Genomic DNA, 27,099 nt, shown 5'->3' on the forward strand with positions numbered 1-27,099 from the left:
CAGATGACAATGCTAGGAAACTGCATCATTACCAAGCAAGGGGGATTGTATTTCCTACAACAACAACCAGATGTCCCAGTCCTGGGTGGCTGCAGTGAGAGGCAGGATTCGTTTGTGAAGTCATTCCCTCAGGGACCAGCACCAGAATTCCAATTTTAGTTGGAAATAACTGAAGCGGAGAGAAAGATATTTTGTAATCATCAGCTCATAACTCAGAAGGAAAAAAACCTCATTTGCTAATCAGTCTGTATTCAGTAGAAACAGGAACGTGCTGTGGCAGGAGACTGATGCTTTGGTGAGGTTTCCTTCCAGAGGACACATTGCTCCCCCCGACTGCTCTCACTCATCTTCAAGAAAACTGAGCTTAAAAGAAGCTGTGCAGGTGGGGTGGTCAGAGGAATGGAGAAGCCTGGCAAGGGGATGGAGGGAACTGCACTGGAGCAGGGCAGAGAGGAGGAAGGAGCAGCGGAGAGAAGCTGCAGGGCTGACCACAGCCTCATTCACCATCAGTGCTGCACTGCTTGTGCTGGAGCATAACAGTGAAGCTGTTTCTGGACAGAAGGATGGCAAGAAGGTGGTATGGGTATTGTCCTTGTTTCTCACCATTCAATCCTTATCTCAACCCTCAAACTTATCACCTTATCTCGTCCCCATGCTCTGTGGAGGAGGGGGAGTGAGAGAGTGGAATTCTAAAGGGGACCAATAGCCGTGATGCAGCCAGAGCTCTCATTGCCTGGAGAGAAACACTCCCTGGAGTGAAGCAGCCACATTCTTTTACCTCGTTTCTTCCAAGTACAGCCCATGGCAAGGCAACACCTTTTCCAGGAACCTGCCCTGTAGTTTTTGGAAAGATTTTAAAGGTGATAGATGAACTTCCTGCCTGCTGAGGAAAGTTGCCGCAGTGGCACGGTGTGTGGTGGAAGCTCACTGTCAGCAGAAAGGTCCGAACTTTCCTGGTGGGAAGAATTGCCTCACACTAAGTGGCAGAAGGAGCCCTGTTGTTTTAGAAACGGGGATGGGGCAGCAGTGCAAGAGCAGAAAAGGAGGATCATTCACACTGCATTTTGTTTGGGAGCAGGTAAATCTTGGTCATAAATGAATCTGTTCACATAAAAATGCAGTCCCCTATGAGTTGGCTCTGTCTTTGTGTTTGCTGCTCCTGAGTTGGTGTGGAGGGGAATGCATAAATACTGTGGCATGATTCCACTGTTTCTGCTATATTCACAGCATTCCCTGTAGAGTTAGTTGGCACAGAGTGATGATCAACACTATGTGATGATAAATTACCTGATTGATTTAAAGAGAAAGCAAGAGACATATGTTCCGTGCATACTGAAGTACTGCAGCATTTGTGTGGCTGCCTGGCCACATGGTGTCACATCCCATTGAGCAAGCAGGAAACCTGTCTTCATGAGCTACTCTACCTGCTTCCAGAAGCCAATGTTTACTAAATGCTACAAATGCCATTTTACCTGCTGCTGTAAAGAAGGAAAGCAGCATCTCAAATCACACCACAAAAATAGGAACTTCTGGGGGAAAAAAAGGGAATCCATAGCCTGCATAGTTATTTAAATATATTACTTCAATTAAAGTCAATGAACCTCAATGCTTCAGGGCCTTTTTAGGGCTAAGTTCCTAATATGCTTCTGTGCCTTTGGAGAGGATTCCCTCTTTGAAAGTTCTTCTGTTCATTTCCCAGTTTGTTTTGCTTCCCACAGCAGTTGGGGAAATGCTGGGAGCTGCTCAGGGTGCGCTGAGCTGCTGCAGCCTCTCTGATGCAAATGAACTTCTGCTCACTGGAATAGCAATGAGTTTGCAGAAAAGACTGGGAAATACCTCCTGTGCATACAGATGGCCTGACCATTATCAGCTGTTATCTTTTTTGTTTCCTTTTTAATTTTTTTTAAAGATTTTTGAAAGTCATTGTGAAAAATATCCCCCTAGCTTAAATAAAGAGCTAAGAAGTCCTCGTAGCATCTCACCCTGGTTTCTGAACTGAGTACAACTCAATTAGAAATGCTGGGGAAATGTGCTGGCTACGCCCACTGTTACAGAATCACAGAATTGCTTGGGTTGGAGGAGACCTTAAAGACTACCAATTCCAACCCTCTGCCATGGGCAGAGCTGCCTCCCACCAGATCAGGCCCAGGGCCCACCCAACCTGAGCACCTCCTGGGTCTCTTCCAATTTACACTATCTTATGAGCCCCAAACCAACCAAGCAAGCAGAACTCGCAAAACCTATCACAGCCTCCCAAATTTCCAACCCTTTACCACACTTCTGTAAGGAAGTATTTTTCCTACTGCCTGCTTCAGCATATTCTTGTGAGCCCCAATAAATGGTGAGCATCAACCGGGGTTGCACATCTTGCTATTGCAGGATGCCCTCTCCTGGCAGCACAAGAGAGGCGACGGAGTGGTGGGGGGACAGGCTGGGCCTCCTTTGGGTCCTCTACAAAAGAACTGAGCACGAGGAAAATTTTTAGGTGTAAAGATGTCCTGTTTTGTATTTGAAACACCCACAGCAGCTCCTAGCAGAATAACAGTATAGTTACTGATATGCAAAGTGTTGCAGAGTTATAGTTTTGCAAAGTGGAGATGAGAGTGAAATAATGTTGTCCTTTGTTTCACTGCTGCAAAGCCTTTACAATCAAGAGTTAGTGTGAGAAGAAGGGTTATAAAGAAAGATGAGATTAAAAGGAAGTGTATCCTGCACTACGGATTTGGTGCTGCATCTGGCCCCAGTTACACAAATCAGCTTGGGAGCAGCAGTTCGGGAGGAAAGTAGGAGCTGGTTGAATAGAAATGATTGGAGTACAGATTGTGTGTTCTGGTACTCAGGACTACTCAGAGCATTTTACAGGTGAGTATGTTTAGGTGGGGGAGAAAGAAAGAAAATAATAAAATTCACCTTAAATCTCAAATCAGACACATGTAAAGATTATTCTGCAATGATTATTATTGTAATACAACATCAGTTGCTCAGCACATACAAATGGCTGTAATTACTTAATTGCATTTGGTATTGATTATGCTCTATACCAGGCAGTGATGAGTGAGCACAGCCCGCAAAGTCTGCCTTGGAGGAGCACCAACGAGGGAGAAACAGATCAAAAGAAGCCCAGCATCGCTTCATGGGCATGTACATGGGGCAGGACAGCAGCTGGCCACGCCGCAGCCCAGAAGCAGCAGAGTGCAGTGCTTATTTTCCCGTTCCATGCCAACATTTGCTAGGAACTCCTGACCCCGGTCTTTCTACATGGGATATGATTAGTGGGCATGGTGGGGATGGGTTGATGCCTGTTCTAGATGATCATAGAGGTCTTTTCCAAATGTAATGATTCTGCAATTCTGTGAAAAGACAGAGGTACACGAGTCATAACCCAGTGCTCCCCCTGAAATGAGTGTCATGTCTCTTGACAGCCACATGGACCTGGGATGCATTTCAGACGGAGTCATTGGCATCACTGGGGCCTGCAGAAGCTGCTTTCTCCTGGCACCAGGCCTGGCCCTATGCCACACTGCTTCTCTTTTCTAATGCTCTTCGTAAGTTTCACCTCCATGTTTGTGGAGTTTTTCCATGCCTATCAGTGGATTCTTGCTTTCAAGTGAAGAACAGCAGGAACTGCTGCTTTCCACAACTGGGGCTCGGACTTGGCCTTTTTCACTGGATTCAGTTTCAACTTATCCTTTTGCCCAGACCCAGGTACCTTTGGCTTCCTTCTGTACAATCTGCCATTCAGAAGTGAAGATAGCGGGTCTCAAGCAATCTTTGAAAATAGAAAAGAAAAATCAGAGGTTTTTGGCTTGCTTACTTTTTGTCTAAAATCTAACATCCCAATTCTGAGTTTCTGCTACATCCCCTTGGCCTAGCTCAGGCTTCCCTAGGTTTCCTTCTCCCACCTCTCCAACTCTTTTTCATCAAAATATTGTCCCTTCAGTTGCACTCACTGCAGTGCTTTGGCAAGTTCCCAGGAACATTCAGTGGGAGAATACTGTGTCTATTACCACTGAGACCCTAAGACAATATTTTTTTGCCATTTATTTCAGCAGCAATTTACCAGTTCTTTTGCTGGGAAAAAAAAAAAAAAACAAACCAAAAAAAACCCACTTTTTTCACACATTTCCATTTCTGTCAATATGATTTGTGGAAAAACACAAAACAAAAATATTCTCCTACTTCCAGTGCTAAAAGACAAATCGTAAGAAGACATGGTCTTAGGTGCTGAGGATCCTGCCTGGTGTCTGCTCTATTGCAGCAACCACCTGTAAAACAAGCCTTGTCCTGCTGGCTGCTGGAAGATCACATCACTTCAGTGCAGCAGCATCCCATTAAAATAATGATGGAAAATAAATCTTACAAGTGCGATGAGAAGTGTGCAGAGAACTGTAATAACTCTGCTGGCTGTTGAGATGCCAGCTCCTCCTGAGGGAAAGGTTATACGTTAATCATTCATGGTACAACACAGAGAGACCAGGTCATAAGGAGACCGAACACGTTCTAAAAATAATGTAATCCAGGTAGGAAATGAAGAGATCTGCAAGATGCTAACTTAGAGGTCTTGACTCTTTTGTCCTTTGAAATTGAAGATCCCAGATCAAATCCTACTTTAGCAGTGTAAGAATTGAAGGCAGCATCCCATGCTTAAATTCTGATGGAGAGTAACAAGAGTAACAAGATCCCTAACAAGAGCTGGGGGCAGCCATTCCCACTGCCTCCTCTCGACCTTTGGGCAACTCAGGATATTCTGTCATGATTTGTCTGTGCTTAACACTGTTGAAGTCTTTCAATGTCCTGACATTGTGAGAGTGCCTATTGGCAAAGTGTCTGTGCTTCCAGGTCCTTGGCCTACCACGAGGAGCACCAAGGTTGCCAGGAAGGTGCATCAGGGAAATGCCTCGCTGCTGTCCTCAGAAGGACAGAAGCTTGAAGGGGCACAGTAAGAACACAAGGGGGAAAAGGAAAGGACAAAGGTGCAGATTGCAGCAAGGGAAATTCAGATACATTCATCACAATGAGTGGTTGAGGAGTGTCACAGGATGCCCAGAGAGGCCATCTGATGTCCATCCTTGGAACTTTCATAGCTCAGTCAGCCAGGCTGTGGGCAGCCTGCTGCAATGTCGGAGTTCGTTAGCCTTGCTTTGAGTGGGGGTGGTCTCCAGAGGGCTCCTCCAACCTAAGTTATTCTCATTGTGACAGTGTAGAGAATGAGAAGGGACCTTGTTGAGGGAGAAACAACTGAAGTAGTTTCTCTCCTCTAGGCAAGTGGAAGGAAGTGCTCAGGGCTTTGCCCAAGCTGAGTGTGTCTGCAAAGGAGTTGCTGCAGTTGAAAGCCAGAGGCAAGTCAGTAGCATATGAGCTTTGCATATGTGAACTCTAAGTGATGGAAGTAAATGTCACCTGAAAGCAAACAGTTTGAAACCCGAACTTTTTAAAAACAGCTGTGCAATAATAGGATAAATAGCACAATCTTGTCCTTCCAACTAGCTTTGTGTTTGCAATGAAGTGCAAATGCTGGCACCAAACTGTTTCTGCTTCTGTTTCCTCTGTTCTTAATACCTCCTAGGCTGTCCTGCTAGGCATTCCTCTTCTCGAGCTAGACATTCTTTTCCTGAACGCTTCATCTGACTAGAGCCCATGAGGGCTACATTACAATTTTCAAACTATCTGGAACTTAGGTGGATTTTTACCAGCCAAAGCAAGTATTCCTCACTTTCAGGGGTTTCCACACTGGAATTTTTCCACTGGGTGCAGCAAAGCTTTCATCTTTGCTCTGGAGCTTAGGAAAGATGCAAGCAGGAACACATGATGGTCATCTCCCCTGCTTTGTATTCACCTGTTTGCAAATTTTTCTGAAATTTCTTCATGTCTTTTCTTCATATCTGGCTCCACCACTCAAACTGCTACATTTATTGCTCAGTCATTGCTAAATTAACATGATTTTGTTCTGTCTTTTTAAAAAGCAACTAACTGACTAAATGAAGCTCAGCTTATTGGACAAACAGTTCCATCTTCATTTTGAGATTTTGAGGAACATTTAGATTGAATGTTCCACAGTTGTTAATACTTCTTGTCAGAGACATTTACACTTACTGTCCTTTGCTATTTGTCCTATCCCTATTCAGCTATCTTAACATTTTAGCAGAAAGTCAGGCTGTACTTGCTCTGTTTATTCCTTTTATGAGCTCCTTCCTTCTTTATTTCTGCTTCCTACAAATAAGGGCAAACTTCCCCATCAGAAACCACTTAGTCTCCTAAGAAACAGATCAAAGCTCACCTGTGCCATAATGCATAGAAATGTTAATAGCCCAGTTTGTAATTACAGCAAACAAATTACCTAGTTAATAACGGAGTGTTGTTTACTTGCATCTCTGTCCTGCAGGGAGCTGAGCTTTAAAGAAACACAAGCAATAGAAATGAACTAACAATCAGGGTTGGAGGAGGAATGTCTTGCGGACTTGAGGGCAAGGAGAGAAGTGTCACTGGAGGCTTGCAGACAAGGCTTTAAGGATTTGTTTCACAAGAGGAATTGCCTGCTGTCTCCATCTAAGGGAAATGAGGGCAGTTATCAAAGATGTGTTGGGCTGCTTCCTCCATGCGGTTGGTCAGATCGCAGTTCTGCTTTGTGGTGGAGTCTTGGCGTCTGGGACTTTTCTTCTGTTACTGATTACACAGTGTACCAAACCATGTGTGTCAGCTGTGCTCAAACCAGAGAGCCTTTCTGTGTCCTGGCTGCCAGAGTTGCTGCCTCCAAGCTTTACACTGTGCAGAAGACAGCTTTGTTCCTGCTCCGGGACACCTCGTCCTCCGACTCTGCCAGGGACCTGCCAGAGCATTGCTAGCTGGTTCTGGTAATTGCCTACAAGAGGCAAAGCCAATGATTGCCGCGAGCAGGGAATATGAACCACGGCTGGAAGGATTTTGCTTTGTTTTCTTTTGGTCTCTTCTTTTTCCACCCACGGACTGAAAAATACACATATGTATCGGTTCAAAGCTCTACAGAAAGTAACGGGATACAACGGAAGACCAAGCCAACAGAGTGTGGTGGGCAGGCTGGGTGTGGTGCATCCTCACCCGTGAAAACAGGGATTAACGTGACTCACAGCTGTATCAGTGCAGGGAGAGCCTTTCCAGCATTTCCAGCTAGCGAGATCATCTATTGCAGTGAAATGACTCAGTGACCGTAAGAGGCAGCCAGAGGCTCTCTCTGGAGTCTGCTGCAGGACAGAGCAATGTAATAGATGGGAAAATGCACTGAGCACATCTCCTCTGTAGCTTGTTACTGATCTCAGCTGCACAACTCTGCTCAGCTCTCTGAAATATTTGACAACTCCTTGAGGTTTTCAAATAATTTTAGGGTTGGTACTCAGCTGCCACTGAAGAGTACGAAGCACACCTTAGCTGCACAATATTTACTTTTTGCTGTAATTTTAGAAAACTTTCATAACATAGGGGTCCATCTCTTATTTGGTTAGGGTCAGCATGGAGCACTTTCCCCTAGGAAAAAACATCCTCCCTAAGGCAAAATTATTGGCCCTTGGGGCAAAAACTGCATTAGCTTGGGGCAGCAGGAAGCAATTCCACTAAGCAGCAGGTTAATTGATTTTCAAAGCCTGATACTCCTAGCTTTTAGGATTCTGGATCATTTTTTAAATGTCATGTTGTCCTAAATATGAAGACACATCACACAAACGGAAGGCAGAAATACTTGGAGCAAGGATGCTGCTTGGGAAAACAGGACCGCTTTGTAAACTTCCCTCTCAAATCTGACTCCAGCTCCCATCCGATTCAAACAGGAGTGTGCTCCTTGCAGAGCTCCATTCCAATGATGACTCCTGGATGTGAAGCTCTGCAAGTGCAAATGGAACACACAGAGTCTCTGGGGTCCTTCCATACCATCTTTGTGGTGATTTCTCAAGATCCTGAAAATCCAGTCACGTCTTCTCCCGCCTGTGGTCTATGCAGACCTCCAGTATGCATAGAAATGAGGAACCAGTATCAAAGAAGAAAGGGAAGCAAGAAAACTAAGCCCAGAAGTTGCCTGTCCTGCCACTTTACCCAGTGGTACTCACTTGGCATGCTTAGCAAGGAAAGGCTCCAGAGGAGGTTGGGAGTCAATTTAGATTATGACTTCACTACATGCATTGCCAAAAACAGCAGCAGGAAATGAAGCAGCCCAATGTGTGAGTGACCATTGTGCATCCTGGAATGATGTGTTTCTCTTCTTGTCTTGTCTTTTTCTCTGTGTTGCCCAGCATGGCATGGTAGGTATGATCTTAGCTGTATGTGTTTTTCCCCAGCTATCAAATAAAGCAACTTCATTACTTTACTTAAGGAGGTGTTTGTTTTGAATGAGATGACTGATTCACCTTATTTTTCCTTCTGAATATTTCAATGAGTGCAAATGAAAGGAAACGCTTCCAGCGAATGAGTAACCACCTAAACTTTGGATTCCAAATACTTCTGTGTTTCTGCTTTTTTCACTTAAATGACTAAAAAATGTTGTAGCAGTTGCTATGTCTACGGTCAAATAGTCCATTTGCACAAATCCTTTACACACACGTAACTGAGTTTCATGGCTCAGAAAATAAAGCTGCAGTGAACTCAGCTGTCTCTTGACATCAGCAGTCTGCCCCTCTGTGATGACTGCTTGTTCACTGTCTGATGGGCAACCGCAACCTGTGCTGTCCACGTGTCTCTGGGGGATAGCTGCAGGAGCAGCTCATTCTGTCAGTATGCTGCTCCATTTCTTGATGTTGCGGTTCTCTATTTTTCTGTACAGAAACTTTTAGAGACTTTTCTCTGTGGTTTTTTCTGCTAAAGGCACAATGCATGCTAGAACATCCTGTGCTCCAAATGGGCACAGTAGTAGTAGGATTAGAGTACGTAATCTCTGGAATTTACAGGAGTATTTCTTGCTCATACCTATTTAAAATTAAGACATTTAACATGTTCTGCATTTAACCTGAGATCAGCAAAATGAAGTGGGTAAAGAGCAGCTAAGAGTAGAAGCCATCACTTGTACAGCCAGATGGCCAACACACAGCCAGTCCTTACAGAGGGACACAGGGCTCAGCTGCTTGGGGGAGATAGCAGGAGCATGTGTCAATCTCTAAAGGTATGAAACCTGCTGCCAGTTAGATGCACTAGGACATCACTTCTGGAGATGTAATTTCTCATACAGAGATCAATTTGCCTCCTTTGTCAAGGTGAACTGGAGTCACGCACATACTGCACAAATAGATGGGAACATCCTGACTTTCTCACTTTGCAACGTCCTCTGTTCAGCAGACTGTAAGTTCCTTGGGGAAGGGAGTGTTAAAGCAATTTTTCATTCTATTAGTAGAAGAGAAAAAGGCTTTTTTGCCACAAAATTAAAGCCATCCCCAAAGAAGAAACTAGCTAGGAAGGAAAAAAGGGTCAAAAAGAAATCTAGAAGAAAGCAGCAGAAAAGTAATTTTGACCTCTGGTCTCTGGTGTGAGCTGAATGGCAGGACTGGTACTTTGCTTCCTTCAGCTTGGGAGATGTAAATACAACCACAGAGCCTGGCCAAACATGGCCCGTGGGGCTCCCTGCATGAGTCTTCCATTTCAGTTAGTTAGAAGGCTGGCTGAGCTGAAGCACGGGCCTTCAGAGGAATCACAAACCTGGTGAAGAAAGGCTTCAGAAGAATAAAGATTCATCAGACAGTTACACTGTCAGTAGCAAGAAGACTGTAGATGGTCCCATCTCAATAGTTAATAGGAAAATGAGAAGCATTCTGGGGGGAGAGCTGAGGTTTATCTCACATAGATGTCTGGGGTTGTCCCAGCACAGCTGCAGGATTGATGTCTGCCTCTTCCAGTCATCGGGACTCTCCTGCAGCCACCACAGCCTTTCAGAGACAGCCTTGCAGCAATGTCAGCCAGCTCCCTCAGTCCTTGGGTGCATCTCATCCAGTCTCCAGACATGTAGGTGTCCATTTTGTTTAAATTGGCCTCAACTCTACATTTTTTAACAGCTTGAGATTCTAAAGAAAGAAAAGAGAACGAAATGCCCATCATCACTAAGCATTTTGTCAGAACTAGACCTCACTTGTGGACACCCCAGACCATCCATCCATCCATATGTATGTATAGTTTTTGCATCAAGCCCTTTCTTCCTTGCTATATTGCCATCCATCTCAGCTTTGCACTGCCTTTCATACCAGGACCTGAATTTCTGGTATTAGAAATAATGGACATCACTTTACTAGAAACAACAGGTCACATTTTCACTGAAGAATGCTTATCCATGAAATATGTTTCTTGACTCTCTTTACATATTGCCTGTGCTGTGGGAGGCACAAAAGGAGAAGGCCAAAATGTGCACAGCATCTAGGGCAATAGGAGGCCGTCTGCAATAGGAATCCATCAGGAATTGCAAGCATCGAATTCTTTGTTAAAGGCAAGGCAAGATTTGGCAAAACAAAGCATGAGTTATGCATACTTTTTTTCTAGGTCTCTGTTTTTCCATTCCAGTATCACCAGCAGGTTCCCCAAATCTGTGGGACAAAGACTGCACAGCACTGCCCTCACATACTACAGTTATTAAAGGCTGCGGTGGCTTTAATCCAGGGGCTTCAATTCACCAATAGCCTGTGCAGAAAAAAACACTTGCAACTTCTCTTTATGAAGGACAAATGGATAAGTGAAAAACAGAGAAAATGAGAAACAGGCTTTCCCTTCTGTGCTGAGAACAAGGTGTAAGAAAAGCCAGTGATTCTTATCAAACTCCCACTGCAGTTTGTACAGCAGCATGACAGCAAATACGTAGGCCATCACTGGAACATGTCATCAGATTACAGTAAATTGCTGCACTCTGCTATTAGATATGCTGGAAACTGTGCTGTATTTAGTCTCAAACACAGGATAATGATCTGTTCCAAGCAGATTCAGACCAGCCTGCAATACTGTGCTGCTTGTGTGGATGGACTTCTGTAGCAAGATTGGTCAGACATCCATCGAATTGGGTGGAAAGGCAGAGGGACGCTCTCCTTGTCATGATGTGGTGCAAGATACCACTACTTCCAGCACAGCCAACCAACATCGGCAGAGCACCCTGTACAACTTCCAATACCCAACCAACTATGTTGTTTTCTAGAGATATACTCAGATTTCAATGAAATTTATTCAGGTTGCTTGAAGGCCTCACAGCATAATCTTTATTCTGCAAATGGAACTGAGTTAGTTGAGTCTAAATAGGGAGGTCAGAACTAAAGAGCATATCAAGTATCCAGGAATATTAGTCTTCCTGCCTTCACTGAGCTTTGCTGGGGTTGCTGCGAAGGCCAAGGGGAAAACACTTGAATAAAATATACTGGAACTGCTTTAGTTGGATGAGATGAAGCCACTGAGGCACATGGAGGGAGCTGAGGGATTTCAAGGGATGAAAGAGAAAGCTTCTCCAAAGGCTACACTGTATTGCTGAACCTGCACTCACAGCTGAGAAGCCTCTCTCCTAAGAGCTACAGGGATAGGAACAGGGGTCAAATAGATAGCCAAGCATAATCTGGCATTTCCAAAGCTGAAAAAGACCTGATCTCTTATCAGTATTCTAATTCCCACCAATCTCTTACATATCGAAATGAGCTCAACTGGAAGAGAAGCTTCGCTTTCTCAGGGGCAACATGAGCTAAGCCCTGTAGCGAAGCAAACAGCTAGAAGGAAACTATTTCTCCCACAATGTGTTCCTCCAGTTGCTCAGGCTGTGGAAAAGTTCCACTCATTTTTGAATACACAACAAAGCAAATTTGTCAAAGCTTTAGAATTTCTGCACAAAAACATGAATACAAAACAAGATGTAGTCTGTAAAACTGGAATGGTGCATGCATATTGGATCACTGAGCAGACGATCATATCAGCAACAGTGGCTGATCTGAAGCTTGGGTGTGAATAACTGACAGGAATTTATTTTGGAATTATCTGTAGATGAGACTGGATTCATCAGGGATAATACTCCATCTGACTCTGGAAAAGAAAAGAAAAAGCTGTCAGAGATGATATTAGAAATGAGTCAGCTCCTACAAAGAAGATGATAATTATCATGACATACCAAATTTCTCTTGTGAAGTACATAGACATGTGTAGCAGAAATGCTGAGTCACAGCCTGAAGCAGTGATTGAGCACCTGGTGGGAAGGCAGGGCCAATCCAGGGGAGCTCAGGTGCATGCAATGCTGCTGAGTGACCAGAAGGGGTGGAGCCGGGATCCACCTCTTCCCAGACCTCATTTTAGGGTTGGCAATGGAAGGAAGGGTATCTTGCTGGAGATCCCTACTTATCTGAGACCTTCCAGAGGTAAGCCGTTTTTCTTCTTTCATTTCTGTGTCTGTTGTATTTGGGTTTGTCCTCTTTTGCTGTAGCCTAGGACTTTGCCATCCTACATTACATCTTATTGCTGTACTTTCTATTGCACTATAGCATTGCAATTGATTTGCATCAATCCATAAGGTGATTTGCCCGTAAGTAAAACTTGTGCTGTGAAGAAGTAAGGAATTAAATGCATTTGCACCAGATACAGATACAAACACAAGATGAGAAACTGAATATAAAATCAAGATGTGATACATACAAAGGCACTAGACTGAGAAGATTAGCAAAGTAATCACAATGTCCATGCAATAAATCCACTTTTTCACTAGATTAAAATGTTATTGTCTTTTCACTATTACAACGTACGAGTATAAGACCTCTGGAAAGCATTTCAACTAAAACTTTGGGTAGTTCACTGAAACCACTTATTTCAGTAAGAGTAGAGGGAATTTGTGATCCTAAGGAAAAATAGGAGAACTAGTTTATAATGCTATCAAGCCACACAAGCAAAACAATAAAAGATTCAGACTGACTTCATGAAGGTATCCTACTATTAATGCAGTTAGATGCACAAATAACATGGAAATATGTGAAATAGCTTTCCCTTGTGAAGTAAATCAGATGTCCAGACACATCACCTGCTTTTCAGACTGTCTAATGTGGTAAGAGAAACAAATTAAGGTGATTAATAAAGCTAATAAGAAAGCTGACCTTCACTGTCAAAGCGTTAGAGCTCAAAGTTTTAATAAAGAATTATCAGAACATACAGTGAAACATCTAGACTCAAGCACCCCAAAGAGATCCCTAAAAAGATCTCAGTCTCCAAATATTCTTCTTATATTATTAATAACATTCTTTAAGTAGTAATTCATATCCATCCTGGGTCAAGAGCTGAGAATGCCATTTGGGAGCTATCCCACAAGTGGATTAATATTGATTTCCTCAAGAGGGCAAACCAAAATGCCTGGCAAAGGTATTTATGCTATGTGACACAATTGTGTGGGCATGAAGCTCACATGGCAGGACCTCTGGTAGGTAATGCCTACAACAGCACACACCTACTGGAGGGAGCCAGGAAAGTACATGGAAAATGAAAAATGAGAACACTGCAACAGGCTGAAACATCCTTCTCTTGACATGAAGGAAAAACTGTGATAGTTGTAAGCTATTAAGTGGAGAAGCCTTCACTTGTCTCTTGGCAATCTTGAGCAGTGAATGCAGTGTAAGCATCTCAAATGGCAGCAACTTGGTAACGTACTGGGGCTACCTGGGACAAAATACCTGTCTCCACAAAATAAGAAGCATCCCCAGCACATTTTGCATGGACCTCAACTGTTTTCTCACTACTAATGACATGTCTACCTCTAGAAAGTTTATGCTTCATGTCTGGGAATTTGATCAAATTGCTCCATCTCACTGCCACAGTTGATCAAATGAGAATGATGAATCTGTGGATAAATTTGGTATTTTAAAGTCTGCTGAATGTCACTGGAGGAAAAAAAAAAGTCAAAGAAAACAAATCTTCCTGTCAATTTAAAGAACTATTCCGCAAGGAGTATCTGTAGCATCTTAGTACTGTGCTGTCAGCTCCTTGCACTGCACTCAGCAGTAATGAAAGAAGGACCAAGGAAGGACAAGAGAGCAACGAAGGCCAACATCTGCATTGGCTGCAAGGTACGTGGGATGGCTTGGGTTGGTAGGGATCATCTGGCTGGTATCTCTGATGGTGACAGTGACAGAAACACTTCTCTATGCGGTAGCAGAATAGCACAAGCAAGAAGCCAGACCTGGTGACAGCCCTGCAGCAGCCTCCATCCAAGCACTCCAGCTCTCACCTTCCATCAGCACTTGGCACCAAAAAACAGGCAGCAGCAGCCCATGTGGAGGTGGCTGCTTGCTGGGCACTGCTTTGCGAGGCTGCAGAAAGCTGCTCACAGCTCCAGACCAAATCTGTTGTCACAGATGATAGCTGAAGAACTCATGATTCATCTGTGGTTGTGGTTTGAAAGACTACCCTTTCAAAGGAGAACTTGCAGATTACATTGAATTAAAATTAATTTAAGCTGTTGGGTACTATGACTCTTGGTAGTACACGTAATCTCTTTTACAAATACATAAATCTGCTCCCAACAGCGGCCAACACCAAGTGCTTCTAAGTAGAATACAAAAAAGCAAAATACTTGCTAGTGAAGAGCAGTCGAAAGCTGTAAAAAATGGGATATATCTTTCTAAATGTATGCTAACGTATTTCAGATGTTACACAGAAGTAATAAAGAACAGATCTTTCTTTGCATATTATTTCTTTCCTATCTTTTTTCAGTCTTATCTGTTCGATCTTCATGACGTACTGCAGCAATACCAGCAGTACTTATAACACAAGGATCCAAAGTAACATGGGAAACAAAGAGGAAATAGCCATCACCAGATCAACTGATATTAATTATACAGTGAATGACAAACACTTCCTTGCTTCTCTTTTGAAGCTATCCATTTTTATTCTGTGCCCACCAGGTTTTTGGGTAGTTGCAACAAGAAGCACCCCCTGCTTCCTCTGCACCCTTCTGAATTTCAGAATTTATAGGGTCACTGCTTGTCTTCTCTAGAGTGAACAAGTCCAGCTTTTGTGGATCTTCTGTGCCCTGAGCCCTTTCTCTTTCTGGAAAGGACTGATCTTTCCGCACGGTATTGTAAGCAAAAAAAGTAATGCTGTTCTACAACTGGCAGTGTCACAGTGCTATGTATAATCCTCCCGTTCAAGCTTTCTGCAGTGTAACAGCCTGGGCTGCTTTCTGTTTGATGCATTGCACTAATAGAACTGCCTATATGGATCTCTCAGTCACTTCCACGAGTTAATTTAGGCCTCTGTGAAATAAGTACTGTATATATTACCCTTCTAAACATGAAGGGGGAAGGGAAGGAGAAAAACCAAGGAAGACCAGTTCAGAACTCATATTTTATCAAGCTGAGACATTTCAGTTATAATTTAAGCTACATAAACAGTAATGAAAAATGCTGTATGTTGCATCATACTGTAATTATTACTCACATTTTTTGCTACTCTTTCAGCCTTTGCTAGCAGTAGCTCAACATGCATGACTCATAAATTTGGGATTTTTGCTTAATATCATGAAGCTATCATTGTCTTTCATTAAACTTTAAGGTAATATTTAATTATGTTTTTATCTTTATCAGTATAAAATAAAAAAAAATATTCTGTTCTCTCTAATAAGGTCAAAATTAGAAGTCAATTTCTAAGACATCTCATTTTGAAAAGTTATTTTAAAAGCGATGGGACTGCCATTTTGGATTAGGTAACAATTCATTTCATGTTTTAGAGCACACAGTAGTTGAGAGTTATTTATTTAGTACACTCATCCTGGTTTTCCAATGCAGTTCATATTTTGTTTGTCCTGACTACCAATTCTACCTCTGTTGTAATGCAATATAGAAATAGCTGAGGACCTGATGTTTCCCACGGCTTTTTGTATTCTGAGGCTGCAATACCCCCCTCTCCTACTGTCTAACATCTCATTTGAACCTTTGGTGCCCTCTCAGAATCAGCCTCAGCTCAAAGCCCTGCACGCAATGGTTCCAAATATGCACATAGCCCAGCCCCCCTCTCCACACTTCCCTCATGCAGTTGGTAAGTTCTCAGGTGCCAACAGTTTCTGAAATGGTTGAGAGCCATCTCATTTGGAGTGATGCAGCAGTACACTCTTGCTTCTCAGCCTCGCCGCATGTTGTATGTGAAACATCTAATAATGAGCAGTAACTCAAAGAGCCCTGTGATTAGTTTGGCTCTGAAAATACATGAGTGGGATTTCGTGTACAAGGAGTCTGTCAACAGAGTTACATGATTGGGTGGGAGAGAAAATCTAGTAAAATAATACAGATAAAAGCGTGATTTGCTTGCTATTCACCATGCCTCTGTGAATAGACATCATGGTCTATCTCTAAGCTATACTTTCTACTACACTGCTGGCTTGCAAAACTTTTAATGGAACAAGTTTTTCTGGCAGAAGAACACTGATTCTTATCTTTAATGAGCAGCCTCTCTATCATTTTGCTTTGGGAAACAGCTTCCTGGTTGTAAACTGCTTGAGAGTGCTGACAACTTCAAATGCAGCCGGTAGAGACTTTCTTGCAAAGTTCAGGAAGGATCTCAAAAATGCTGAAGGCTGCAGACAATGTTGCTATGAAGCAGGAGGACTCTGCGTCCCGAAATGGAGAAATGACAAGTTGGGATATCAATGACATCAAACTTCCCCAGGTATGTGTCTGCATCTTAGAAATTTACCCAATTCTGATCGTTCTCTACTTTCATCTGTGCCTCACTGTATTTATGCTCTTTGTCATCCTGAGCTATAGGCAGTGTTTTGCTTGAAGGTCTAGAGAATATACAGTAAAATGGTCTTTCCGTCCTTTTCTGGTCCCCTTACCTAAAAATCATACCCGTGTACTCCACTGGAAACCCATGACACCCCACACCTCAAAGCCATCTTCCTGTCTCTTACCTTTGTATGCATGTGCCAGATTCCTCCTTCCAGGTTCCTTTGCCATCCAGCTCTGTCCCTCACCTTCCAACCCAGCCCTCTTACCTGATCCCAGTCTCTTCCCTGCTGTGTCACTGCTGCTCGCCCAAAGCCTCCATGTCCCAGGCCACCTCCTCCCCCAGGGTCACCTTCACCTGCATTCAGCCTGGAGGATTTCCCCATAGCTTTCTCTATGCCTTCCAATGAGGGTGCTCAGCAGTTTTTATCTTCACAGTTCATATTCTTACTGCTATAATGGCTCTCAGTGGCTGGGAACAGCAATTTTAAGTAAAGTCCTGTTTAGTTCTTATACCTTTGTTATGATCAACCTTTTCCCTCAAAAACCATCAGAGAATATGCTTCATGTTTTACAGCTTACTACATTTTACTATGTTGACTGTAGCAATAAAGGAGTTGTGTAATTAGTTATTTGTCTTATTTTATTTTCCACTGAGATGTTTTCTTCTTTTATTGTTCCTTACAGAATTGTCTCTGGGTTTTTTGTTTGTTTGTTTGCTTGCTTTTTCTGCTCATTCACCAGTGTTGAAAATAAAACCTGACCTTTGGTTTTGGACTTCAAAAAATCACTGTGGAAGACTTCATGGCACTTTTAGTCCAAATATCCAGAATGAAACACCTGCAGATGTGCAAATAGCCTCACTTTGGTTCAGTATTTGCCCTTTTTCCAGTGAGCTGAGCTAAATCAAGTCAGATGACTCAGAATTATGCTGCTTTCATGACCTGAAGGGCAAAGCAGAACAGCATGTGTTGTCTTATATCAGATACCCTATCTTAATCTCCTGGAGCAATTCTGCACTAGGCAGAACCCACAGGCCAAGCCTCCTGGCCTGCCCTTCCTGGCACTCTGGGGCTTGCAAGGAGCCTCATTTTTACTGCCTTCCCTGTGCCATGATCTCTGGCAGAGAGAGCTGCCAACCAACACTGCTGCTGCTGTGCTGAGGTGACCCAGACTTGGAGAAACCCAGCAGAAGGCCATGCTGGGCTCTTACATGAGCCTTCCTCTAGTCTAACGTTTTTGTCTCTTTTTTGTCTCTTTTCAGGACGTAAGACAGACAGATTGGTTTCAGGAATGGCCAGATTCCTACGTAAAACGTATTTACAGCTCAGAGGATAAAAATGCTCAGAAGCATCACAGTAGCTGGGCAATGAGAAACACCAACAACCACAACTCTCGTATTTTAAAGAAGTCCTGCCTTGGGGTGGTGGTCTGTGGCAATGACTGCTCTACCTTGGATGGCAGGAAGATCTACCTGAGGCCAGCCATATGCGACAAAGCTAGGCAAAAACAACAGCGTGAGTATGGGCATGGCTGCTCGTTACGTGGCAGCTAATAAGTGAAACCACATAAGCCAAATCAAAATGGAGGATGCTCTTTGGGTTACCCAGCCATTCCTGTATTCAAATGCAACTCTTAGAATACTGCACTTTACATTTCTTAATATTAGAAGGCGTTGTTTGTTTGCTTGTTTCCTTTTGGACTCGATAATCTTTAGGGGTTCCTTCCAACTTGTGATATTCTATGATTGTATTATTTTTTTCTGGTGGAAGATGGTTTGAGATTGATGCAGCCTTCTCAGGCCCTGCTGACCTGAGTGTTGGTTTCATTATTTCATGGGCCCAAGAGTAACTTGGGGAAGTCTTGCGGGAAAGACAGTGCTCATTAACTACAATGGCTGGCAAATAGAGCACAAGTCTTATGAAGAGAGGCTGAGGGAGCTGGGATTGTTTAGTCTGGAGAAGAGGAGGCTCAGGGGAGACCTCATTGCTCTCTACAATTTCCTGAAGGGAGCTGTGGTGAGGAGGGGTTTGGCCTCTTCTCCCAGGCAACGAACAGGACCCGAGGAAATGGCCACAGGTTGTACCAAAGGAGGTTTAGGTTGGACATAAGAAAGAACTTTTTCTCTCAGAGAGTGGTCAGGCACTGGAATGGCTGCCCAGGGAGGTGGTGGAGTCGCTGTCCCTGGCAGTGCTCAAGAGGTGTTTGGATGAGGAGCTGCGAGATATGGGTTAGTGCTTGTAGTAGCAATGGTGATGGGAGGACAGCTGGACTAGATGATCTTGTAGATTGTTTCCAACCTACGATTCTATGATTCTATGATAGGCCTCATGGCCACGTTGCCAGAGACAAGATGGTACAAACAGAGAAAATGAGCTGGACACACATCCTTCATTTAGGTATTTCAAGCTCTTTTGTATTCCTCAATAGAGCTACTGTTTTTTGAAACCAATGAACATTTTAGCTAAAGAAAGGTTTTACTCAAGCACTCACTGAGGTCAGAAAGACGTCCCATACAAAAATCCAACAAGAACCATACCTGACAGACATTTCAGGCACTTTCAAGAACTGAAAGAAGAACATTAAGACCTTTGAAGGTGAAAGCTCTTAGTTGAACATACTAAACATGGAAATAGTCTTTCTAGTTATATTTAATAATGAAACAGAATAAATGTAACTATTTGTTTGTTTATGTTTATGTTTGAAATTTTTTTGTGTGTGTATTTATTCTCAGTGCAGTTTCTAAGCCCCAAATTAGAAGTGGCAGTCCACTCCTAAGTGAACCATCGTACCAGGTGGGATTTACCTGTCTGACATTACAGAGGAAATACCTCCCCCTGTTTTTTCTCCAGGGAAATGCTGTCCAAACTGCAACGGACCCCTGCGGCTTCTTTCCTGCCGAGGCCATGGGGGTTACCCAGTCACCAACTTCTGGAGGCATGAAGGCCAGTTCATATTTTTTCAGGTTGGTATAAAATTACCTTACATTATGCACGTTAAAGATTTTTTTTTTTAAATGTATTAATTAAGGAGATTTTCTTGTTCCAGCAAATAAGCATCATGGAATATGTCAACAATGCAGTTGTAAGGTCAAAAATTTTCATGAGTGTGCAAGTTCCCAAGCAACCTAATCTAAGTGAGGAAATCCCTGCTGGAGCAGGAGGATGAGCGAGACCCCCAGTGCTCCTTCCCAATCTAAATTACTCTATGCTTCTATAGTTTCACGGCACTTTTTTTGTTCAGGCTCCCACAAGAACCTGTTGATTTTGAAGTATTTTTCCTCATACATACGAAACAAATAATTATCAAAGAATCAGAAATGCCACTTTATATCAGCCTTGCCGGGAACTTATGTATGGAAAACACCATCTCTGCATTATACTCAACCTATACCTAGAAAACAATGCATCCAATATTTAAATAATTGCAACTACTTTTTGGAAGACATAGACCTAGTTTAATACCATACACATTGCATTGCCTTCTTGTCTTCTTAGTCTTTATAGTTCTCTTTCATTTCATGCATAATTCTCTGTGAGAATTAAGAGAAATTAATGTCCTGCTAAACACATCTAAGAAGAATGATAACAGCTGCAGGGACAATGTAGCCAGCTGACCTTGTGGCTTTAATTGGGTCTCCAGTGTGGGGAGTCTCTTCTGCATGTCAGTGTGGTGTACTGCTTCATGATTTAAGGGAATTTCTGCCCTATCACACTTCATCAGTGAAGCATTCATCTGCTTGTTACTTGAGCTCAAATTAAATAAGTCTTATTAAATACAAAGCATTAAAACAGGCCATGTGTATGTTTTTGGCCTGTGCAAAAAAAATCCTACTCCATTAAGATTAATAACAAGACTGTTTCTAAATATCGCAACTCCTTTCTCAAGTCCAAAGGGGCTCATGACCATCCACGTCCAGAAACAAAACTAGAAGCAGAAGCAAGGAGATCCATTCAGAAAGCGCACACGGCTTTTTCTCCACCTTCTTCAACACCAATAAGGCTCCAGGAGATCAAGGTAACTTTTATTATCAACAAATTAAATTGCAGGGCAAGGGATGCATGGTGCAAGACACTTCCTTTGAGGAACCTTGTCTTTGAGTGGGAGTGGGTTTTATGTCTCCACATTTCATTCCCCCATTGTCAGGTACAGAAGGAGCAGGGCTGTCTTGAGTCCATTGCTGGCATTCCCCAGTCAGAGCCTCCTTGGGCTTGAGGCAGGGCTGGAGGGCTATCACGTCACTATTCACATCATTCTTGGCACGGTTTTTGTCCATATAACTCATGCTTGCAAATAGTTCTTGGCCTCATTTTATTTAGTGGTAAGTACGTAACTTTTTCCTTCTTTAAAAATGCACATGTTGCCTTTAGAAAATTTTCCTACAAGTATAAGTGCAGCTCCAGAAATGAAATAACTTATAAACAAATCTGGGAATAAAGTAGTTAGGTATTTGGTCAATTCTGTATTGACATCAAAGAATATCTCTGCCCAAGCAGCTGGGAGTGGAAGCTCTTGTGAAAGACAAGCTACAGAGGTCCTGTAGACCCCTGTGTGCCTGATGGAGTCAGAAGGTAGAGCAGTAAGGCTTCATTTAATGACTTTCCCTGCAAATGTTGTGTTACACCCAGCTGTATACACTCATCTTTAAATGCATTTTGACTTTTGAATTGCTGGAGTTGGCATATCCTCCCCAGCCCCGCGTTAAGGACAGTGCTCATACCCCTTCATCAACAGATAAAAAAGATAACTGGACCGAATGCAGAAGGAATCCTTAAAATACATGAGGGAGGAGGGGAATCCAGAGCTCACAAAGTAGTTTACAAGTCAGCAGAAGTTAAACCCATTTAAATGGAATATGAATTTAAAAGCTGCAGCTATTTCTACTAGTAATATGCAGAAGGACACTAACAAACAGAACTTAGGTGTGATTCTCATGATGACACACTAACTTGGGATGGGACAGTTGGAAAACACAACAGGCTGACAATGACCTCTTGACACAGGTGAGTGGGAACACAAGAAAATAAACTTCCACATTAGTATTTAACAAAGACTGAAACAATGATTCTCATAATATTGGTTTAATTCTGTCCTTTTGAGGAAGCACATGAGAGATGAAGAAGATACTTAGGAAATTCTTCATCTAGGAAATGTTATTGAGCTTTGTGGCTTTTTTAATTTTATATCTGAGGACTCTAAAGTGTGCTAGTCTTTGTCCATCTCTTTCTACAACATCGTTCTGTTGTTTTGAGTTCAAATTTTTGTAGGAGTGGGAACAGATCATCAATGTCTTCAGTATCTAATTATTTAATAAATACTGAACTGTCTAAATAATTAATGGCCTACTTGTCGGCTGGCCTGACTTCATGAAGTCAGAGTGGGACTTGAGAATAACTCATGACATTCTTGTTTGCTATGACCACTTGTAATACAACAATTTCTCACATGCAGTTGGTATTGCTGAAGCTGAGAGAAGTCTCCATAGAATATTTGCCTCTAATGTTTTGACAAGAAATGAGGAGGGAAAGACACAGAAAATATATGGGCCCAAAATAGAGCAAGTGATATGTAAGATGCTTTCTCTATGGCGTCACCTGATTTTTAGCTGAAGATGTGCTGGTCCTAAATTAGGTCACTGGAATTTCTTCTCATGGTAAGGGGAGAGCAGTTGAAAGGAGCTTTTCTACTCTGGCAGTTAACAAGTCAGAAAATCACTATAATTAAATGGACACAAAGGCAGTATTATAAGGAGCAGAGATCTGTAAGTACTAATCAGAAATGATAGCACAGAATGAGTATTCTGACAGGAATTAAATACTGTACAATTATAATCCAATAATTAAGGCATTTAAAGAAGTTGCAAAATATCCAGGGAAAAAAATGACTCAGAAGAATAATTCCACTGTGCTGCTCCCTTCTCCAGTGAGAGGAGTTTATGGCCAAAAAAAAAAAAATTTAAAGGTAATAAAAATAGTCAGTTAAGAACAGTTCAAAACAACCATTTAAAAAATAATATTTTGTATATTTTCCAAGCTCCATAGAAATAACTTAAATTCTGTGGAATCAAATGTATTTCAATGCATCCATTTTCAGGTGCTCCTACAGTATATCCTGTGAATGTGAGATCTAGTGATTCTTTTTGTTTAAAACAGAATTTAGCTGAAAACCAGTGAGCCAAGCCCATGGTTGAATATTGCATGAACCATGAGTTCAGAGCCCCTGCTAGATTTGTCCCCAAAGCCCATGGCTCTGCTCTAAAAGGAGGTCCTGCTGCTGTGCCTGCTTTATTCCCTGCATTAATTTAATGCCTTTTTTGTATGCACTCACTGCTTTTTGGTTCAAGTTGCTAGTCTGGACTGTGTTGCAATAATCTCCACCTTGCTTTCCCAAGTCTGTGACAGGTGAGGTGCCCACCCAGAAGGCTTTGCCTTTGTTCCTTTCCGAGCCGGACCAGTGTATGCTACCTCCCAGTTCTGGGGGATGTTTAAGCACAAGCTCCCTGCAGCACACAGCAGGCTGCTGCGTGGAACAGCCACCATATCCGACGGCAGCCATGGAGCACATGGAAGACCAGGTGCACCCTGCGCATGGTGGCTTGTGCACACAGGCCTGGAGCAGCCCCCTGCACATCTCTGATGTGTTGCCGGTTACAAAGGGAGGCCACAATCCCCTCAGGCCCAGTGTTGGCCCTCTGGGGGAGGAATCCTGCGAGGGAAAAGCTCCTCCAACCTACAGCCTCCCTCCTCCGTCATACCCTCTGCCTCAGCATGGGCCCGGCCTGCAGGGCTCACACCAGCACCAGCAGCAGCTCCCAGCGCTCTTCAAGGGAAGCTATGGTGACGTGGAAGAAGGAAGGCGCTGCGTGAACCCCAGCTACTGCAACAACTTGTTCTGTAACCTGTACCCATTACGGTGACTGGGTTAACGTTTTCTCTCTATATGCACCTCCACCAATGGGCAGCATCTTTTCTTTTAGATGCAAAGACGGGCTTTTATGTCTGCAGAGCTATCTCTACTTTTTTCTTTTTCCTCACTCATCATCTCTTCTTACGAACTACCCTAGTTGCTACCAGGCAGCCTGGCAGAATGTCATGGCACCAGCCCTATAACCGTACTGCCTGACCTAGTTTCACACATTTCTGTACTGAAGGTGCCTCACTGTTTTTTCCAGCCAATTTCCATTGGTAACAAATCCTTCAGCATCCTTTCCTGCACATCACCCTGTGTTTCAACCACTTCTGTAATCTATATTTCAGCAGGAGATATCAGTTCCCTAATTTGTTTTAAAAAGTAGGGTGCCAAAAATGAATTTTCTTGCCTGAATTTAGTGACCAGCTTTGAGATTTTTGGCAAAGGCTTCTTTACCTTTTCTAGTGTAATTCAATCTGATTTCCCCAATGTCTTTACTCTCTGGACCATGTCTCAGGGGCCACCATCCAATACTGTGCAGCAGAAAGCCCCAGTACCTGCTCCCACTGCCATCTCTGCAAGGAAGAGCTGAGGGATGCCAAGTCTAGAGCCATGGCTGTGGCTGGTTCCCCCAGCTTCCATGGCTTCACGTGCTGCCAGCCCCTGAAGTCAGACACAGTGCTGGCAGTCCTGACCAGCCCTGCCTGTGGAGCAAGCCATGCCCAGGCAAAATGAACTTTTTATTGAGATGAGTCTGGGAGGACAGTATTACAAAACCAGTGGCAATAAAAACTTTACAGTACTTCAGACCATGGCATATCGGGTGTCCATCAAAACAGATTTGGTCTTCTCATGGGAACTTACAGCAGCCTTCCAGTACCTGAAGGACTTCTACAGGAAAGTTGGGTAGAGGCTTTATATAAGTACATGTAGTCACAGGATGAGGGGAAATGGCTTTATACTGGAAGAGAGTAGATTTAGACTAGATGTTAGGAAGAAATTCTTTACTGTGAGGATGGTGAGGCACTGGAACGGGTTGTCCAGAGAGGTCATGAATGCCCCCTCCCTGGAAGCATTCAAGGCCAGGCTAGATGGGGCTTTGATCAACCTGGTCTAGTGGGAAGGAGGTGTCTGTGCCTAAGGTGGGGGGTCAGAACTATCTTAAAGGTCCCTTCCAACACAAACCATTCTATGATTTGTCTTTTTTTTTTTTCCTCCTGCTTGTTTTCAGCTTTTTAGATTCCATCCTTTTTTGTTTATCACTTGGGAATATATCGGTTATAGGAAAACTGCTCTCATTGTGAAGGGTGGAATTTAAAGACATTTACAAGACTGGAACAAATTATATTTATAGAATGCTTCAACATGTTTGTGAAACAAAGGCTGTGTAGTGAATTTTTTATGTGGAAAAAAATCTAAATGTGGATCACAAGAGGACAGCCTGTCATACATGACGGTCAGTTCACCAAACTATGCCAATCCCATGCCAATTCCCAATTCTGATCCTTTGGATCAGTGTCTCAAAGAAGAAGTGTCAAGGGTATGAACATCCTTCACCTCCAAGATAGCAAAAGGGAAATCAATGAGAGCCATCAGCACAGGTGCTCCGAGAGGTGAGATGCAGGAAGGGCAGACAGATCCCTTGGGGCTGCATGTCCCATAGCTGACATTCCTCTGTGGCTGCCCAACCGGCCACACCAGCATCGACTCTGCCTGACATATGTCTCGCCTTTCCCCCACATTCCTTACATCATGCAGCTCCTGCTCATGCTCCCATGCACTCAGGCTTTGGGACCATACCCCACTTTGGGGAGACAGCTGGCCCTACTGCTGTATCCCACTGATTTTCCAAGTTAAATGTGTTTTAGGCTCAGGGATAAAGTGCATTTCAAAAAGGAGGGAAATGAGACACAGGATGACCAATTGATTTTCCTCAGGTCAAGTAAGCACAGAAAGGCCTTCCAGACTTGCATGCTGTCAAGGTCAGTTTGACCTTCCCAAGCTGTTGCACTGATTTCTGTGCTGGCAGCAGCTCCCTCCTTTTTGGTACAATCACATGTTGGATCAGTATGGTGCCACATTTATAACCATTTGGCTCAGAATATGAAGACACACGTCCCAGGTGTGGCCTTTGCAAGAACTTTTCACAACATATTTAGAATGCATGAAAAGAAACGTCTGTATCTCTCTCCTGTAATCCTCTCTTCAGCATTTGTAAGGTACTGTGCCCAGCTGTGAGCACTGACAGAAATCAGAGGTGAAAGACAGTACTGGGTACATTTTACCCTGCAATTTGAAGAAAATATCAGGAACACTGAGACAGTTGTACTGGCTTTGTGAATATCACTGCATGGCATGGATGAACTACACTCACTGCTTTCCCAAGGACCCAGCTCTGGAAGCCCTGCCTTCAATATTCTTTGGAAGTAGTCCCAGTGCTTGCTTCTAAGCAGACACTTTGATCCATAATGGCTCATCAGAGACACTATAGAAAAGTTACTCAGAATCATACACACAGCCAAGTTATGTCTCACAAAAATATAATATTGCTAGTGTTTTTCTATTGTCAGACTGAAGCTATACTATGTCCAAGATAATGGGCTGCTATCTAAAATACACTCCTAAAAGCTTTCTTTCTGATTTTAAACAAGTGCGGAGTAAGTTCTGGGGGATACAATCCAAGTAATTTTATCAATAATTTTCTTTCTTCTTGGCCTCTGTGAGGTGTACTATCCCGTGCATCTGGTATTCATGGAAATTTTGCTCTGCTTTTCCTTGATGTCATCATTTGAGGCTTTTTAGATAGTTATGACCAAGGAGTTAGAATGAAACCACATAATCTTTTACTTTACTGCAAACAAAATATAGAAGTGGCTCCATGGTGGGACTCAGCAGGGGGGCAGGAAAGGTGGAGGAGGATGAGAAGGTGGTGCAGTCTATTTGAGAGGAAGAAGTGAAGGAACTCTGATGATATCCGATTATAAATAGAAGCAATCAGCAATCAAAGCAGAGCATGAGTGGGATATTAATGCTGCACATCCAAACACCCTAAACAGTTTGAAGCTGGCTCTTGTGCAACGTCCTGATTCAACACAGTGCCTCCTTCTCCCAGAGCTACTATAGTCCCTGGGCTCCAGGGGGTTTTGTCTTCCACAGAGTAAATTTCAACATTGCTCACCTTCAGATGCAAGGAAGCATTGCCGTCAGTGCAGGATGACAAGTCAGTGAGTCCTGGTAGGATGCTCCCATGCATCCTGGTGACCATCGAGTTGAACATGAGATATCAATGCGTCCACATGGCCAAAAAGGTGATATTCAAAGGCCACATGGACAAGTTCCTGGGCCTACTGTTCTGTGTGTCCCTTAAGTAGAAGTTGGACTAGGGATGTCAAGAGATCCCTTCCAACTTCAGCTGTTCTGTGATTTCAGGAACATTTAATATCCAATGTAGCTCTTCTAAGTCAGGCAGTTGCTGTCTCCTCATTGGGTTCTTGAGTTCTATGAGCTACAGGATGACCTCCTGGATGGC

The 27,099-nt window shown here is 43.1% G+C and overlaps 1 protein-coding gene across 1 annotated transcript; it reads left to right on the top strand.

The window, feature by feature from the left end:
* Positions 1 to 12,269: 12,269 nt before the first annotated feature.
* On the top strand, positions 12,270 to 24,484 carry GCM1 (GCM transcription factor 1). Its single transcript, XM_031611093.2, has 6 exons — positions 12,270 to 12,317; positions 16,412 to 16,602; positions 17,926 to 18,178; positions 19,514 to 19,626; positions 20,550 to 20,678; positions 23,053 to 24,484. Exons 2-6 carry the CDS (start codon positions 16,453 to 16,455, stop codon positions 23,575 to 23,577), a joined length of 1,170 nt encoding a protein of 389 aa, XP_031466953.2. The 5' UTR covers positions 12,270 to 12,317; positions 16,412 to 16,452; the 3' UTR covers positions 23,578 to 24,484.
* Positions 24,485 to 27,099: the final 2,615 nt, after the last annotated feature.

This window comes from Phasianus colchicus, chromosome 2 (assembly GCF_987193195.1).
Source record: "Phasianus colchicus chromosome 2, bPhaCol1.hap1.1, whole genome shotgun sequence".
Taxonomy (NCBI): Eukaryota; Metazoa; Chordata; class Aves; order Galliformes; family Phasianidae; genus Phasianus; species Phasianus colchicus.